This window comes from Venustampulla echinocandica (assembly GCF_003357145.1).
Source record: "Venustampulla echinocandica strain BP 5553 chromosome Unknown scaffold_0, whole genome shotgun sequence".
NCBI lineage: Eukaryota > Fungi > Ascomycota > Leotiomycetes > Helotiales > Pleuroascaceae > Venustampulla > Venustampulla echinocandica.
In genome coordinates, this window is record NW_022474205.1 from 7066980 (window position 1) to 7085152 (window position 18173).

Here is an 18173-nt window from a genome sequence, read left to right on the forward strand (position 1 = left end):
CCGGGCCACGTCATGTGACCACCCCCCCTTTTTCTTTCGCTTCGCTAATCAGTAATAGCATTACTATGGCCAGCTACAAATTTGAGACTCAACTACTACATAAATATATAAGGATTGGTTTCTGATAAAAGGGATTATATATCGTGTATGATAGAGAGAAAGAATAGTCTAACTTGGTATTAAATATTTCACCAGCTAGCTTAGCCTAGCTATATGATATACGGGCTATGTAACACCAGACACCAAGTTCTGCATTCTCAATCGGCACTTCAATATAATAGCACAATGGCCCTACACGAAACATATCTATCTCTTGAAATCCATGGATTTGTTTACCATGGAATGGCCGTGCCGTCGTATGACAGGAACTTTCCAGAAGTCTCCTCTCGGGATGCCTTGTCAAGCTACATTCCTGTCAGCTACAGTGTAATTCAGGGGGTGGAATGGATAGTTACAATTCCAACAAGACCATCAACGCTCTCATCTAAGGTTACGTTGGCTTCAGGAAGACCAAAGAATCGAGCTGCAGCGTTGCCATTGTCGGTTTGCACAGCACTATCCGGTGCATCAGTATTTATAGTGAGGATGCGGATGGCAAGCAGTGCAACCCAAGCTTACTTACCCAGGATGAACAGCAATAGAGATCAAATCCTCATTCTCGAAATGGATACGACGAGTCAGGAAGTTAATCGCAGCTTTGGAAGAACCATACGAAGGAACATTGAATGGAATCTGATCCATCAAGCCGATAGTACCAACGATAGATGAGAGCGCCAAGAAGCGAGGGTTATCACCCTTTTTCAGCAGCGGCAAAACGGCCTGGAATAACCGCACTGTGCCAGCGGTGTTGACGTCAAAGTGCTCCAACAGGTCCTTTGTCTTTATCTCTGATACCTTAACAAAAGCATCGGTTCCATAGATCCCCGCATTGGCGATAGCAATGTCAAGCTTGTCAACTCCCTGCTTCTTGATGCTCTCGACGGCTTCTGCGGCATCGGTGTCGGATGTGTTCTCGATCTTGACGATAATCACCTTGCTACCATCTGCCTTGGGTAGCTCGGAAATGGCTTTGGCTTCCGGGGAGGTGGGGTTGCGGACGCCGGCGATGACGGTGGTGTTTGGCCGGTTGAGGTATTTCTTGACGAAGCCAAGGCCAATACCTAAGATGAGAAGCACGGGTTAGCTATTGAATATTTTCTTATTTTAACAATATCTTGTATCTAGCGGTGTGTGGTGGACCATTCACTCACCCTTGTTGGCTCCTGTAATGAGAACGGTAGACATGATAGTGATTTACGAGTGCTGTTTGGTCGATCCTGGAAGTGGCTTCTTTCTTCGCGTTCCTCTCCTTTATTACTTGCAGGTTGTGGATTTGTAGATGTGATGTATGAAAGGATATTGAATTCAGTCGGCAAGAGCGCAGTTACCCTATTTAATAAACTATTTTTCAAGGAGTAAGTGGAAGCATTCCTCCTGAATAAAGGCATGCGGCCCCCAAACCCGCAAGGTTAGGTTCTTTGGTCATTGCCTTTTCTTCCATGCGTAAGGTGATATTCCGTAAGCAAGGCTCCATAGTTCTACGGCAGATAGGTACACGGCAGTCGCTGTGTTATCAGGGACAATATCCATATAACGGTGTAGAGCGGCCGCCGGCCGCAATGAGAGTAGTCAGACAGGACATCTACTAGCCAAGGGAGATATGTCAGAAGAACCTGGAAAATAGAGCTATATCTTCAAGCCGGGCGGCCGTGTGTAAATTTAGACCGCTAGTCTACGTAATTTCGTATTGGTTTCCGAAAATGAGCGGCCGCATCGCAATTGAAAAATGAACAGTCGTTTGTAAGCTATGCGGCCGCATAGACACTTCCCGGCGGCCGCATGGTGTTGTTGGGTTTGTCAGCGGGAAGCCACCCGAGAGGGACGCACAGACTTCCGAACCGAAACCTAAACTTAACATTGAGCGAACATGGTAATAATTCGAAGTACCACCCGTCACATGGCAACATTGGAAACGATAGAAAGATGCACCCCCACGACGCTTTTCAGCCCCTATGTACGGGTACGAAGCCTGTTTTATGTTCCTGGTCCCTGTACATTGTCCTTGTCCTTGTCCTTGACTATATCCTTGTCCTTATCCTGGGCCCTGTCCCTGTCCCTGTCCATGTATTCTCTCCTTGCCATGCCATGCCATATCTCCCTTCTTCCCGATGTGGCATATTTAGAAGCTCATAAACTACATTTTCACGATATGGCTGGTTCCAAGATAAGTATGCAAGTGCCAGAAAGCCACTCAAATTCGTAATTATTGGAATCTTCAGCACAACACCAAGCAGCACTTGCAGAGCCATTCATCTCGTCACTAGCAACCATTTTTACGGATGGCTACAGAATCCTTTACATTGCGCGATAATTTATATTAGGCAAAACTTTGGAATTGCATCTTGGTCGGACGGGTCCGGCTCCATCTACTCCTTAAGAGTAATTGTAGCGACAGTGCTCATTGGATGAGTTCAGATCCAAGGATGCCTTATCTCGACGTGGATGCAAAGACATTCCGTGCTGACCATAATCTTGCATTGTTGGCGCTATTTGGAAAGAAATGTAGTTGAAGACGCCTTCAACTTGTGGTTGAAGGCGCTATCAGCTTGCCGTCGGTCCCGTTGCGCGACCTACGCTCTGGCGTATCGACCAATCTTTCACGAGAAATCATATTTTATCAACCCGCTCTCATATTCTTGTTGAACAAATAAGCACTTAGAAGGGCGAAGGGAGCCATCTCGATATTCCGTACAAGGTAATATCCATCACTCAAACTTGACAGTCTCCTGCTTCTTGATATTGCAGTATTGCTACTCTAGTGTTTGATATAACACAACACAATAAAACACGATGGGTTTAATTCAAGTTGTCCGCGATGAACTTCCCTCTTACTGGAACCTCACCATCCTCTCAACATTGGCCATCGCCATTGCTGGAATCTATGTCAGCAGTTTGGCCGTCTACCGACTGTATTTCAGCCCTATTGCAAACATCCCCGGCCCCAAGCTAGCGGCAGTGACCCAATGGTTTGAGACTTACTATGAGCTGGTTTCCGGAGGCGGGGGGAACTTCACCCGTGAGATCAAGAAGATGCACGAGAAATATGGTATGTTTCTCAAAAGCCCCATTTTCACAGTATTCTCATTCGTGGTGTGCAAGGCCCGATTGTCCGTATCAACCCCACCGAGGTTCACATTGATGATGTCGAGTACTACGAGACACTCTATGCTCCATCCATGCCTTATAGCAAACTGCAAATGTTTGAAAATCGCTTCAATATGCCTCGGGCTACCTTTGCAACAGCAAGTCACGATCTCCACAAGCCAAGGAGAGCAGCTCTAGCCCCTTTCTTCTCGACCCGGAGGATCCAAGGCCATGGCCGCCTAATGCAAGAACTGGTTGACCGGATCTGTGGACGACTTACAGAAGAGTACCAAGGTAAGGGAAAAGCTCTGATTCTCAATGATGTTTACGGTTGCTTGTCCGGAGATGTCATTACCAACCTTGCATTTGCCCGCTCGTATGATCTTCTCTCCACTGAACATTGGGAGTCACCGTTCACGATCGCTGTCAACAATCTCATCCGAGACTCTCATACGATGACCCACTTCAGTTGGATTATACCTTTCATGAATCTCTTTCCCGATAAGTTGATTATGGCGATATCCGATAACGCTAGACCAATCGTCCAATTTCGACAGGTAAGCTTTCACTCTAACACGTGGTCTACAGCACTTACTTGCTTTTTAGGAAATGGAGCAGCAAATCCGAGATATCCTTGCTGGAAAGAATGAGGACGCCAAATTAGCATCATACGACACCGTCTTTGCCGAACTATTGAATTCAAAACTCCCACCTCACGAACTCACCCAGGACCGCCTGCAAAATGAAGCCGTGAGTGTCATTGGAGCCGGCTTCGAGACGACTCGTTGGGCACTGACTGTCGCATCCTACCATATCCTTGCCAACCCAGCCATTACCGAACGCCTGCGCCAAGAACTTATCGAGGCAATTCCAGACCCGGACAACATCCTGTCTTGGGCAGACCTCCAAGCCTTGCCATATTTGACCGCTTGTATTGAAGAAGGTAGGCTCATCTCGCACCCCGAGCAAACAAAGCTCTAAGGAAAACCACCAAATAATTAACATTCCCTATTAGCTCTCCGGCTAAGCTATGGCATCGTCCAGCGTTCCCCACGGGTATCCCCCGAGATTGGGTTCCAATACAAAGATATCCACATCCCACCCGGCTTCCCCGTCTCTATGGATAACTGGCACATGCACCACAACGAGACCGTCTTTCCAGACAGCTACACCTACAAACCAGAACGCTGGCTGGGGAACCCCAAGGGTCCTGACGGCGTCAAGAATCTCTCGCGGTACATGGTGGCTTTCGGTCGTGGCAATCGTATGTGTCTCGGGATGCCAATGGCGTACTGTGAGATTTATATCGCGCTTGCGAGTTTGTTCCGCAGATTTGAGTTTCAGCTTTTTGAGACTGGAAGGGACAATGTAGATTTTGCACAAGACTATGTTACTCCGCAGCCTAAGAAGGGAAGTTTGGGGGTAAGGGTTTTGGTTAAGTAGGTTGTGGCGGAAATGGGTTTGGAATATACTGTGAGGGTGCGGAATGAATATTGGGAGTAGAAATTTAGTACCAGAATCATCTTGACTGTAGTAGTGATGGAATAAGACGAGTAAATTGTGAAGAAAGGACTAAACTCAGAGTACGAAATATAAATAACGAAATTTTGTTTCGCCACTGCTAGTCTACTCTTTTCTTCCAGATCTCAGTTTCTAGCCAAATTCCGTTACTATTGCAAATTCCAACTTCCTATCATTAAAAGGGGGGTTTATCACGTGATAGCGACTCGAAATATGCAACACCCGCACTGGGCTCTAGGCTACTTGCCTTGACTATTATATGGCCAAAATAGGTAAAAATAAAATGTGATTTGGTAAGATTCCTTGACAATGCCGTAGGTACAAGATAATGAGGAAATATATGTTGTGCGTATAAAATGAAAGTGCTTGCTTGTATTAAACCCCGAACTATTGGGTGATTATAGTACTGAGGCCATAGCTGTTATATGAGATAATTAAGAGTAAGGGTGGCGAGAGACGAGGGGGGAAATATATTGATAGTTTTCAATAATAAGGCTGCGTCCCTCGAGATTGAGAACGAGTTAGTATACCATATAAATAAGTGAAAGGAAGCAACCGAAAACTCAGAAGGGAATATATAATAACTCAATTATATGCTTACTTCTAGGTTTTTAAGATCAGGTTCAAAATATCCAGAGCCAGTATATTATTTTTATTTCGTCCGAGTCCTTCCTCTAAGCTTCCCAACAGCCGTTTCACTGATACGGATCAGGCAGCGTACCATTAGCAAAAGGCAATAAAGTGGTCAACGGCTGCGCATAAGCATTCCTCGCCTTCATATACTGTATCCCAAGCTTACAACGTGTCTGTTCCTCAGTAGTCATCGTCTCCATCGTAGTCTCGTTGTTGTGAAACAGCAATCGCTCTCTTCCCTTCAGTGTCCAAGGCGTCCATGCTGCCAGGCCAGGCATCCGGTGAGTATTCGGATCAAAAGTGCGAACAAAACTAATCCAATAGCTTTGCATAATCGGTACAATGCCAGCATTACCACCCTCTTCATTGGCTACGTAATAAGATGGCGGCGGGGAGCCATCCGTGTTGTTGGGGCCCCAGATGGCGTTAAGTTCCACGACATGGTAGACCCGGTCACCTCTGGACTCATCGCGGGGATCCAAGACGTCGTAGTGGTAATGCCAGTTTGCGGTGTTACCTGCAACGTCATGCATGTCGGATTGGAAATAGTTGACGCAGCGAGATGTATCCCCCATCATTGCTGCAAGACGCTGCCACTCGTTGCCGGCGCCTGGATAGGAGGCATTCAGGGCTATGCCGGAGAAGGTAACATCATTGAGGGATTCGGGATACATGGTTTTTAGTTCGTTGAGTTGCGTATCAGTGATCTTTCCTACGATGTTCCTTATGGCCGCGTCAAGTGTGGCGGTCGTAACCGTCTTGTCAACGTTCTTGGTGCCCTCATCGGTGCAGCTACCATAGATGACAGGTACCTGGCGAAATCTTCTTTGCTCATATAGTTGATAAAGCGGGGCAACGAGAATATCGTTGTCGATGACAGGGCTCCATCCATGGGCAGGGGATTTGGTCTGGAGCTCGGTGACATTGAGACCTCGAAGGCATGAAAGTGTATCGTTTGTGCTTCCGCACCCTGTTGCATTAACCAGGTCATGGTAATGAGGTTGAAGATCAACAACTTGAGCATCTCCACTAAAAGATGAGCTTTCAGCTGCTGCTGCATGGAAGTAACCCTGTAGCGAGAAGTTAGTCTATTGTTACCTGGGTCATTATTTAATTTTGGTTCTCTTACTGGGAGCCCTGTCCCATTGTGAGCTGCCATGAGATAGGTAATGATCATTGCCCCAACACTATCACCAGAGAGCACAACATGATGAATATCACCACCAAACTAGTAAAGTTGTTAGTAAGGATATAAGGTTCCAACCAGGAATGAGTACGAACCAGATCAGCTCGATCTTGTATCCACTGCAAAACATACATAACTACAAAAGGGTTAGTCTATATTTATTCAGGCTGGCATTCAAGCCCACTCACCATCTTTGAGACCATTATTTAAACTCCCTCCTTCCACCACTTCTTGGCCAGCCAGCAGTCCCAGCAACCCCACACGGTAATTCAATGTAATTACCATCATGTTCATCCCTGAATTCTCAACGAGCAAGCTGCCATTAAAGTTTCCATTGGAGTTGCTGCTCCAACCACCTCCTTGAATAAAAACCATGATAGGAAGATTGGAAGTAGCAGTAGCATTCGTGGGCGCCCAGACATCTAAAAACAAACAATCTTCGTCCATGGGTTGCCGGGCGCTTCCATATTGAAGTCCTGGACCTTGCTGGTTGGCTAAACAGAGGAATCCATGCTTGATTCTAGTTAGCAATCCCCTGTAATTATCAATTATAGTAGAGGAGGCACCTACTTTGTCTGCTTTTTGAATAGCAGTCGTGGTAAGTGGTGTTGTCGGAGCTGCAAAACGTAGGTTCCCAAGTGGAGGAGCCTGAGAGGAAACGTTAGCATACTAAACAATGGTACGCGGTCGAAGATGATAATACAGCATATCTTATTCCAAGCCATTGGGATACACCGTTTGGTAATTCGGTGCCTTCATACTTTGAATAGCTTAGATCGACCACGGGACTAACAGCCTCGATAGCCACAGTAGTGGAAAGAACAACAAGAATCCATGACACCTTCATTGTGAATATTCCTGTACGATGTAAGATATCTTCACCCTGAGATTGAATTAATATAACGTGGGATCGGAAGAAGGCCAAGTGCCTGTGCCTCGTTGACGCGCGGTTTGGGGGTTAGGTCGAGATATTTATTTGGTGATAAAAATCATAGAACCCCATGACTTGGCGCGGGGAATTCTGATGCAGAGAATAGGAGGACGTGAATACGGGGTTAGTAGTTGGCCGGGTGTATCCTAAAGTCTCGGCAAGTATAGAACTGTTGAGGCACAGTCTCAAGCACTAAGGAGCCAAAGCAACCCGTCATGTCAGTGTATTCTGACAATACCACCAAATGCCCCATCTGGGAGCTCCAATCAACGTCGTCAACTGTTTACTGATAATTAATCCTGGTGGCAGATGGTTAGATAGATAGTGCAATATTTTGAAGACACCGGAATCGTCGCGTTCCGTTCATTTGAGCTATTTCACATTTTGCCTATATATATGCCAGGGTCCACTTATTAGATTAAAAATCAATCAATTCAATACCTCCAGCTCTATAGTACAAGGACCAACTCTGAGGGCAAAGCGTAAAATTTGTAGAATAGAAATCACACAAACTAATTAAATAGTTAAACACTTGTGTAGATACAAGTAGAGGGATGGTAACTACCTTGTGTCAGTGATAATTATGATCCGCATGCCTTTCAATAGGCAAACTGTGGCCTTGGAGGAATAGCAGGAACATGCCAACCAGATTGAGAATCTCGTCGGACAAGGGATCTAACAAAACTCAATACGGCCCATATTTGAGCTTGCCCATAATCGTCACGTAGAACCCGGCCACCTACCGAAATCAGATTCTGGTCTTGCAGCAGATGCAACACAGTCTCAGGCTCTTCTAGCAGCTTCATTTCCTCATTATGAAGCTTCAATTAGTGTTCCGTAAAGGTTAAGGACAACCTTGCCAAGGAACAGCGACCGTTATCAACGAGTGTTGGAAAGAGAATATGTCGTTCTGGCCCTATGTACCGGAAACAAGAGAAAGAGGCTGCATCAAAATCGAGCTGTGAGGCCGGCTGCTTGTCGCCCCGCGCAGGGGATTTTTGAGTCGGGTGAGGCATTGATAATAGCTCAGAATATCATCACTCTCGCTAGAGTAATTAACTGATTCGGAATCGTCGAACGGAGCTTCTGGTATCCTCTCGTAGTCATTAGGGAGAGGAAGCATAGATGGCTTTATGCTGGAAGAAAATTTCTGATACTGTGGTCGATTGCCGGCCAATAATTCATATGGGGCGTTGTGCAGGTCTCGGACCATTGTATCTCATTCTTTCCCATAGCTGCCATATAGCCAACACTATTTCTCGCTTCCTAGGTTGGTGATATAGCTCTCCCCACTAATGGTATCTACTCACATGGACTTCGATCTAAAGCCTTTGTAGCTCTTTTCCCTTCCCATAACACTTCTTTTTGGTCAAGGAACCAGGTAAAAAAAGTGTTCATCAACAATGGGCCCTTCTTCGGATAACCACCAAGGGAACGAAACGTGGCCTTGGGGCTTTGCGGAAGGACACCTTTGGATTCCAAATCGGCCTTGTCGCAAATGCAGCCAAGCTTCTGGAAGGAAATGGATGCAAGATTTGCCTCCAAGTCCACAATCTGTGTAACAAGACTCAGCTGTGATCCTCTTGGCAAATGGCGCCATAAGTTCCATAACGGTTTGCCTCTAGCTTTCACCTCAATAATATATTCTACCCCAACGGGATTGAGTGAACATAACGAATTTGCGCGTATACATGGTACGGGCAAATTCGAAGCTTCTCGCAACTAAGGGATAGATATCAGTCGTTTAACTTGGCTCGCAGTGAAACCCGCTCGCGAAGTTTCGAGTAGCGACCTCGGATGCTGTTGTGTAGAATGGGGACCAAGCGTTTGGATTGGGAAACTTCGCCAGGACCTCCGCGCCACTATCCATCGTCATGAGGAATGTAAATTGGCCTTCGATGCGCTTCAGCAATTTTGTACCTATAATCGAAAGAGCATCAGTTAGTTTCTATTGCGCTGCAATTTTGGATCGACTTCACTAGTTGATTGGGAATAGTGGTCTTACATGATCTAGCTTCATTACCAGCAGCCTTGACTGCCACATCTAACGAGGCATCGAGGTTGGATTTGCGCTAACGTATAGCAAGTTGCTCGGGATCGTGTGATCTACAACCCGTCGAGTTGTAGTTTCATATCAAGGAGTTAGGACAATACAACCACCTGTACCGAGTGTATTGATATAGCTGAGATTCCTGATTCTGCTGTGGATGAGAACTGCAAGCGAAGACCACTTGGGGGTGTTCATATTCGGAATGTCACCTGAACCATCCTCGGTAACCTTTTGAAGCACTGGTGACGATGGGTGCTGTGGTAGGCATCACTCGGGATCTCTGCTGGTTGCATATAACAATTGTACATCGAATGCCTTGGAGTATAGAGCCCGATGCAAGCGGCCTGGGAGACTAAAAGCGCATCTTCAATGTATCTAGGTACTGTCATGACTAGACAAAGGTTGTAGAGTCGATGCGCTCATTGCGCTCTTTAGACTGGCCAAAGAAATGGCGGACGCATTGTTGATTGATGCCACATATGCCAATGTAGGCCCAATTGCTGCCCTAACTGTACCGTCTCTCGATAATATCTGCTCACGACTCACGACAGTAAGACCTCAAGCGTAGGCGTCGTTTGATGGAAGATAGCATACGGGGCCGCTCGACCTTCGGCAGACACTTTGTTTCTGCATCTTCCTTCGAAAGTTGGGCGATTCGACCTCTGTTAATGATGGGTGTTGCTCTCGACCTCAATACGTGTGTTCGACGACGTCGATAGCTCGATTATTAGTAGCACTCGTACCTACGTAATGGTGACAGCGTCAGTGCCGTTATGTGTATGTGTCTGTGGCTTCGTGGAGTTGCGACATCTTTCAGCCACCCATCAAGAGCTTGGTTTCTGCGGTGCAACATACGAGTAGTGTAGTGCAGCCCACGAAGTAATGAACGGGAGATAGCAGTTGTAGATGTAGTGGCATGAAAATGTAACGACGGTACTTTTTCATCCCATCCACTGGGGCGAGCCCGGTACTTCGAAGCCAACGCGAACAGGGGGCAGACGCGCGGATTCACGTAAATAGACGGGCTTTACGTCAACCAGCCCCCGTGACGAATCTGCAACCTGCAAGGTGTATTATTTATGCATCCCGACTATCGCAGATTGCTGATTACTGAAAGCTCAGACCGAGGTGCCTCGGGGCCTCCATCTCGAATTCTCATCGCAAACGGGAAGGAAACGGGCGTAAGGTTAAAATGCCTGGACTTTTGGGGTTGCAATTCCCGAGGATTGAGCTCAATCGGAAGGAGAACACTGGTAGTAGATACGAGTGCAGCTCAATGTCCGTCCCGCCTAAAGATGCGTCTTGAGAGGATAAGCAAGGATGGAAGAGAGAGTGCATTCGCCAGCGATAACGATTAAAAAGCGCCAATTACGGAGTAATCCCAATAGCTCAGGATACCTACTGTATTCTAGAGTCTACATTATTATGATCATGGGTGAGAAGTACATGTACATGTACCTTAGCTAGCTTATTAACTGAAGAGAAGAAGCTTCGTTTCTATTTCGGGAACTGGCCCGAGTGCTGGTGGAATGCCAATGTCAATGTCAATGTCAACGTCAACGTCAACTTCAAGCAAAACACCAAAAAAGTGCAGGCAATTGAGGAACATAAAATTGGCCATCATTGGCTATTGGCCATTGGCCATTGGCCATTCCAATATGACCGACATCCTTGAGGAGTTTTTTGCACAGGATGACACTGACCAACTGGTCACTGGTCACTGGCCCAACCGGCACTGGAGTGCGTATGATTACCAAGGGCTGGCAATCGCCCTCTTGCAAATTAAAAGGGCGGGGGTAGCACCGCATAAGCCGCGCCATAGCTCGTTACGTAGGACTTCGTACTTACGAGTGCTGGAGCACCGTTGGACGGGCGAAAGAATGTCGCGTACGTACTCCGTAGGGTTCTGTCTGGGTGACAGTTTCAGCTCAGCCTCAACGGCCACCCCCGAGGCCACCAAACGGACACTGCATTGCATGTGCACTCGTCCTCTGCTTCTGCTTGGGTCTTTGCCGCTTGAGCCTATTCCCGATCGTCTCTCCTCCTTCCGAGTCCTCCTCCCTACGTAGCCGGTTGATGTCCCGGCCTCTTGGCGCCGGGTACAGTATGTAGCAGCGCCAGAGCCATCCTAACTTTAGATAACGAACTCGCGTCCTGATCGACGAGCCATTTCGGGCGCGTACGACTGCGTGACGTGTTGCAGGGTGGCTGGTAAGTGCGTATGGAGGGAGGCCGGTCTGCCAATGCCAATGCCAATGCGATGCAACGGATAGCGGCTTGCTCGATCGATCTGCAACAGTATCTTCGCATTGCAATGAGGGGCACAGAGAGGTGAGGTGTACCGTCTAGAGTATATAGTTGTTATCATCGTCCACCCTCTCCATCCCAATTAGCTCCATTCCATTCCATCCCATTCACAATATTTCATAACATCAACCTGCTGTTTACCACTGACTCCCACCCACCCCTACCCGACACTCTCACACTCCTCCATCCCTCCACTCCTCTATCCTCCACCGCAACAATGTTTTCCAACGACGACTTCGTCCACATTTCAACCAGCCCAGGTCCTCAGCCCAAGTCCGGCTGGGGCGTTGGCGGCAAATTTTTCGATAGCTGCAAAGGACAGCGATGGTTCACAGAGGCCGTCATAGTAGATGCGATCTCACTAAGCTTCCCCCGACATCATCTCACAGTCAGCCCGTCGGACTCTTGCGATCTGCTTGCTTTCGCAGATGCACGTGACGATGCACATTACTCCCTCCTCGACGAGGACTCGCTCGTGGAGCGGAAGTTCCAACTTCCTCTACGACGATACAACGACCAAATTGGAGGATCTTTCGGTGAGAAGGTTGTCCTGGGAAAGTTCGATTATGAGTTTCAAGGAAATGAGTTCCTCCTGTATGTCGTTGAGGGATCCGACGGCCTGGTCGCAAAGACACGCAACAACTATATTCTCGTTGCACCTGAGCAAGAAGGGAAATATATGACGCCTGAGGAGAAGGCGTCCGCACAAAAGAAAACAGATGAATTGATCGCTGCATGCTCCAGGTGGATGGAAGAGCTCCACAGCGAGGTCCTAGTATTCGATCAAGGATTCTGGCAAAAGAACACAGAATTATGGCAGAACATCCAGAAATCGGCGTGGGACGACGTCATATTAGAGAAGGACAAGAAAGACGCTATCATTGACGATGTGCTTGGATTTTTCGATGGAGAGGAACGATATACGGAATTTGGCGTCCCTTGGAAGAGAGGGGTCATTTTCCATGGTCCACCTGGTGTAAGAATCCCATGCTGCCTTTTCAAACGAATTCAATAACTGATCTGGCAATCTAGAATGGCAAAACAATATCTACCAAAGCTCTCATGCACGACATATCCAAGCGCAAAAACCCAAAGGTCGAGTCGCTTTATGTAAAATCATTCAACAGCTATGCAGGACCAGAGTTCGGCATCCGTCAAATATTCCTTAAGGCTCGCCAAATGGCCCCATGTATCCTAATCTTCGAGGATATCGATTCCCTCGTCAACGTCGCCGTGCGCAGCTACTTCCTCAATGAGGTCGATGGGCTAGAATCCAACCATGGAATCCTCATGATTGGCAGTACCAACCATATAGAACGATTAGACCCAGGCATCGCCAAACGACCAAGCCGCTTTGACAGGAAATACTTCTTCGATGTGCCCAACCGGGACGAGCGGGTCCAATATTCCGAATACTGGCGCCACAAGCTACGGAATAACGACAAGGTCGATTTTCCTAAGGAAATGTGTACCCGAGTCGCAGACATCACCGGCGATTTCAGCTTTGCCTATATGAAGGAGGCGTTCGTCGCTGCCCTTCAGGTTCTCGCTGGGCGGCAAGACGAGAAGAGGAAGTGCAGATCTCGAGAGAGCGACCTGCGGGACAATGCTCTGTGGATAGAGTTAAAAAAGCAGATCGAGGCGCTAAGGAAGGAAATCAACGGAGAGGCTGAGAGTACCAGCCCTAGCACGACGAGCCAGGTGGTTGCGGACAACGAATATCCTGATCTCAACATGGAGAGCGATCTCTGGCCAGTTATGAGTCGGAACGAGCTAAGGATGCAGATCGAGGCGTTAAGGAAGGAGATCGGCCGCGATACTGAGAACAGAACGGGGAGCGGGTTCCGGCCAGTCAGGAGTGATGCCCTTGATGGTAGTGATGCCATGGGGACATATCCCATCCATATCAGAAACCCGGTCATGCCACGATATATGTAGTTTTAGCATTGCCAGCGCCTGTTTTTATAAATAGCGAGCGTTTGATTTTATGAATAATGATATTATGAATTACATTACTAGATGTCCAAGTATAATGCTATATAAATAAGCGGTGCTGCAAAAAGGGTATCTTGAAAAAGCAAAAGCGTATCATCATCTCTCACTCATCATCTAGTATACTACTAGCCAGCCTTCCAAAGAGCGGCACTTCACATCGATCTAGTGTATCCGCTACACAATTCCTATTAGCAAATGGCCTATCCATGTCGCAGACGAGACTTACCATCTTGGTATGCCCTCAACGTCAAGTATCCGATCAGCCCCAAATCCGCTATAAATATAATCCACGAAAGGAACGTCGACCACGAGAATATCAGATGTAGCACGAACATGGCCGTGAACAGCAACGAGGATTGCCATGCATGGAATCTATACACCACCATTAGCCTCATCTCCACATAGCGCAACAGTTCCCCTCCATTTCTGTCTCAGACACTTCACCATAGTATATCAAGTACATACCGCACATAATCACTCTTCCGCTCCAAAATAAGCAACAGCACACCCCCAGCAGGCGGTAATAGCAAATACGCCAAACACGCCTCGTAATCCAATCTAATTGGCAAACTCGTCTCGAACTCATTCAATCTATCCGTCCTCCCGCTCTCTACATCATCGTTTCCGAACGCCGTCGCGGAGGAAGGCGCCCATGGATTCGCAGTGGGCGGTGTGGGATTCGTGGGTGATGCGAGAGCTGGGGAGAAGGAACGCCGGCCGTTGGGCGGGGAGAAGGAGCGTCGCGGTTGGGACTCGGGGGGTGGTGAGAGCGCTCGCGATGTTTCGGGGGATTGGTCTTGGTAGGGGGCGAAATCCATTGTTCTTCTGGGGTTGGGGATATGGGGATTATGTGGATGCCCGAGAAGAGTTATGTGAGGCTGGAGATGGAGATGGAGGTGCAGGAGCAGTAGGAGTAGTGGTGTAATATAAAGGTAAGTGGTGGGATGCCTCGCTGATTGGAAGTTCCACATCGGGACGCACGAACAGCGTTCGTGCCCACCTGCCCATTTGCCCACCTGCGCAGCCTCGGCGTCCAGGCTGCGTACGAGGTCATCACACATTACGCAGGGTCGCTGCTGCGGCTTCACGACGACACTACGAGGAATTGCCTTTGTTAACATATGTTTGTTACTGTTAATCCTAGATAGATATTTATGTAGCAGGAATATACTAATAATGTGTCCGCGATTTTCACACGGACACCCTACCAAGTACATAATGCACAAGGTTGAACGCTTAAACCAAATATCACACGATGAACTCCTTCTTGATGCCTGAAGACTCAAGTGCCCAGCCCATATGCATTCGCATTCGTGGCTTTAATACCGCGCCCGTTTATCACACGATCCTTTATCCCAAGAAGGTGATTGTTCAAGGCCCATTACTCGTTCCATCAGCCTAATTCACCACCCCCGCTATCATCATTCGTTACTCATCGAAATTCCATCGCAGCAAAGCATCCCCGATCTTCGACGTGTTTCAGCTCTAGCTGTTGGAATCTGCGCTCGGTATTAGCAAAAGCCTCCCTGGTATATCACTTGGTGGCGGATTTGGCTTACTTCTCGCTCTTGGCGTGAAAATATATTCCACTTACGGTCCCTTGAACCTGATTGAAACAGATATAATAGAACCCTTCGAAACTGGCGCCAGTAATCGTTCTTACTCGGTGGTCAGGGACTAAAAAGTGCTCCTTCCACCTCATGAATATGTTCTCTCGTTGTGCGAGGTGTGGGATATGGAAATGACCCTTCTTGGCCGCCTTCTGGAATGGTCTGAAGGCCGTGAACTTCGCCCAGTGCTGTAGATCCACCTTATCATTCGAGCCCCAATCTTCGTGCTGGGTGAGGAAAGTGTATTTGGAGCCAATAATTTCGCCTTCGAAGTAGGTCGTGAGGGTCGGGTGGTCTTCCGTTAATCCTAGGAAAGCACGCACATCAGTCTCCGCTCTCCGCTCCCGGAGGATGTGACAGATCGGAAACTACATACCTTGGATACGAAGATAGCCACAGAGGAACGACTCGCGCATATCAACGTGTTTGATCTCGACTTGTACATCGTAAACTTGACGTTCGGATTGCTGAGTGCCATGGAATTTGCTACCGGCGCGAAGAAATGAGGATGGGGAGGATGGTATGAGCTGGGAAGGGGAATCAGTATTTCGCATACATATCAACATGCCATCGCTATCCTGTGAGGGGAACACGTACTCTAATGTTGGAGAAGTCGTATCCCATGGATGGTGAACCAAGATCGGTATTGGCCAATGCATGTATATCGGTATCATCTTGTTTGTCTGCCTCGGCACTCATGGGAGATAGCATGTCGTGGGCGACATTGTCTTCCTCAATGTCCATTCGTTTAACCTCTGGTTGCTCAGTGATGCGCGTTTCCGTTGAACCGGCGGCTCGAGAGCCCGATGCAGGAGGGGTCGGCTGTTGAAGCACTTCAGCTGCGGCTAGAATTGTTTCCTCTGGGGTATCATCCATCTCGACACTCCTCCAGCTCGATCTGTCATCGTCGGGGGGGCATGAGGTGTGGGACGACGGGGTTGCAGCGATGCGGTCGTGGCTCGAAGGGGTGGGCATTTGGTCTGCGCCCGCGCCGGCCAGGCTTTCAAATATGGAAGGCGATACTAATGATACAGGCAGAGAAGTGAAAGGAGCGGAGCGCCGGTCAATCAAATGCACATGGTCACCGTTGTGTTGGGTGATGCACTTTTAGGAGATCGTGATAGAGAGATATGGGATATGGATCTGGAGCACGGAGGCAAGCAAGCATGCCTTGACAGGCTAAGCGAAGAGAAATCCTGGCAAGCCGGGGTTTTCGTGGGGTCACGGCGGTAGAGCAGCAAAAGTCGGAGTCGCAGAAGGGCTCGAGTCTCGAGTCCGAGTCACGTCCTTGACAGACTGAATGTTACGGTGTTGCAGGTAACATTCAACTCCACAATAAAATATTCAGTCGCCACCCAAGTAGAAACAGACCGTGTATTACTTCTCAGAGTAATCCGGCCTAAGTACGAAGTAGGTAGTTGTGAAATTGCTAAAATCCAAGTCCCGCTAGTTAATGTGAACATCATTGGGATCCAGACTCTAGAGTCTCAGTCAAGTCGACTATTCACTGCATCGACCGGTTTATCCAGCCAGTCATGGCATCCAGGAATACCAGGGTTTGCCAGATACAAGGCGAATCTAGGCAGTCGCATCGTGAATGGCTTTCCTCCCTGGTATATTTTTTATTCATTCCCTCAAATCTGCCAACGCCTGACGCCTTGACTCGATAACCTTCCAGAACCGCGCCTCTCATATCGGCTTAATCTTGAAATGCAGAGCGATCAGGGAGAAGACTAAGGCTTTCAAATCTTGGACCAGGTAGTAGAAGACACGGAGACCCTCGGGGTCTTGCGATTCGGTAACGTCGACGAGAGACCCGATCTTGGCCGTCTAAAATATCCTCATCAGTGCTGCAACGAGATAGAACAAGCAATCTCCGTACCTCAAATGATATATGCTCGCCTCCAAGGCGTATCTCCAACTCTTGTCGCCCATCCTTATTTTTCTGCGGCCAATTCTTATCATCTTCCCTATTTCAATATAAGCCACGTTTCGAACGGCTACATCATTGACTTTGACCCACTTCATGATTTCACTTGTCTTGATAATGCGCTTGATCTCGTCGACAAGGAGAGAGCTGACACACACTATTGGAAGTCTCCGGTCAGTCTAGCCCGAGGACGATATGGCACCCTATACGCACTCTCTTTTCGGATGAGGGAATCATTGCGGTAGTTGGAGTTGTTGGCATAACGAGCAGAGGCGCTTCTCCCATCCCCTAATACTCGGAAGTCGAATTCTGTTTTCTATAATCAGAGCCAGCGCCGAGTAACCGCATAGAGTAGGAATTTACCAAGAAATTCATGTCCGTGTCGACCTTGATGCCCCGAGCTTGCGATATTTGATTAGCATGGTCCAGCTCTAACAAGAGGGATCAACTCACTAGTAGCGGATGTAAAATGGCTCGTTAGATGCAGCCATGGTGATCGTCCAGAGGGAATAATAATTGCGACGTTGTTGAACTTGATTGAGAAGGCTGAAGCTTTTGATTAGTCGCGCCTCGAAACGGTTGGCGGGGGGTGTTCGTGCCTTGTGGCTGGGATCAGGCTCACACACACGCTAAATTCGAATTGAACAGCAAGCATCACAGAAAGCTACAACTACCACTTCCCGCCATATGATAATGAACCTCTGATGCGCCCTTACCACCTTTTCCCTCCCTGCGCGAAGGATTATCATCAACTCTCTCGAATCTGACCGTTTGCCCCCGAGTTGGATTCTGTCCGCTGCGACCCAGAATCACGAACTACGAACAGC

General features: G+C 47.9%; 7 protein-coding genes across 7 annotated transcripts; 2 read left to right on the forward strand and 5 right to left on the reverse strand.

Annotated features, from left to right (window-relative positions):
• Positions 1 to 332: 332 nt before the first annotated feature.
• Positions 333 to 1284, reverse strand: BP5553_02213 (putative cytochrome 52A4; the record flags this gene model as incomplete). The annotated part of the gene is made up of 4 exons (XM_032010836.1): positions 333 to 404; positions 456 to 555; positions 623 to 1160; positions 1251 to 1284. The coding sequence occupies 4 exons, from the start codon at positions 1282 to 1284 to the stop codon at positions 333 to 335; spliced, it is 744 nt and encodes a 247-aa protein (XP_031874890.1).
• Positions 1285 to 2889: 1605 nt separating this feature from the next.
• BP5553_02214 (uncharacterized protein) lies at positions 2890 to 4626 on the forward strand (the record flags this gene model as incomplete). Its single annotated transcript, XM_032010837.1, has 4 exons — positions 2890 to 3145; positions 3199 to 3740; positions 3790 to 4126; positions 4199 to 4626. 4 exons carry the CDS (start codon positions 2890 to 2892, stop codon positions 4624 to 4626), a joined length of 1563 nt encoding a protein of 520 aa, XP_031874891.1.
• Positions 4627 to 5399: 773 nt separating this feature from the next.
• BP5553_02215 (uncharacterized protein) lies at positions 5400 to 7370 on the reverse strand (the record flags this gene model as incomplete). The annotated part of the gene is made up of 6 exons (XM_032010838.1): positions 5400 to 6407; positions 6467 to 6565; positions 6619 to 6659; positions 6712 to 7036; positions 7094 to 7171; positions 7227 to 7370. 6 exons carry the CDS (start codon positions 7368 to 7370, stop codon positions 5400 to 5402), a joined length of 1695 nt encoding a protein of 564 aa, XP_031874892.1.
• A 4658-nt stretch (positions 7371 to 12028) lies between these two features.
• Positions 12029 to 13749, forward strand: BP5553_02216 (p-loop containing nucleoside triphosphate hydrolase; the record flags this gene model as incomplete). The annotated part of the gene is made up of 2 exons (XM_032010839.1): positions 12029 to 12787; positions 12844 to 13749. 2 exons carry the CDS (start codon positions 12029 to 12031, stop codon positions 13747 to 13749), a joined length of 1665 nt encoding a protein of 554 aa, XP_031874893.1.
• Positions 13750 to 13958: 209 nt separating this feature from the next.
• BP5553_02217 (uncharacterized protein) lies at positions 13959 to 14624 on the reverse strand (the record flags this gene model as incomplete). The annotated part of the gene is made up of 3 exons (XM_032010840.1): positions 13959 to 13980; positions 14033 to 14178; positions 14277 to 14624. The coding sequence occupies 3 exons, from the start codon at positions 14622 to 14624 to the stop codon at positions 13959 to 13961; spliced, it is 516 nt and encodes a 171-aa protein (XP_031874894.1).
• Positions 14625 to 15227: 603 nt separating this feature from the next.
• BP5553_02218 (Vesicle-mediated transport protein-like protein Vid24) lies at positions 15228 to 16391 on the reverse strand (the record flags this gene model as incomplete). The annotated part of the gene is made up of 4 exons (XM_032010841.1): positions 15228 to 15305; positions 15401 to 15723; positions 15793 to 15943; positions 16014 to 16391. The coding sequence occupies 4 exons, from the start codon at positions 16389 to 16391 to the stop codon at positions 15228 to 15230; spliced, it is 930 nt and encodes a 309-aa protein (XP_031874895.1).
• A 714-nt stretch (positions 16392 to 17105) lies between these two features.
• Positions 17106 to 17837, reverse strand: BP5553_02219 (putative mago nashi protein; the record flags this gene model as incomplete). Its single annotated transcript, XM_032010842.1, has 6 exons — positions 17106 to 17246; positions 17299 to 17386; positions 17440 to 17503; positions 17560 to 17655; positions 17710 to 17747; positions 17800 to 17837. The coding sequence occupies 6 exons, from the start codon at positions 17835 to 17837 to the stop codon at positions 17106 to 17108; spliced, it is 465 nt and encodes a 154-aa protein (XP_031874896.1).
• Between the last annotated feature and the right edge of the window lie 336 nt (positions 17838 to 18173).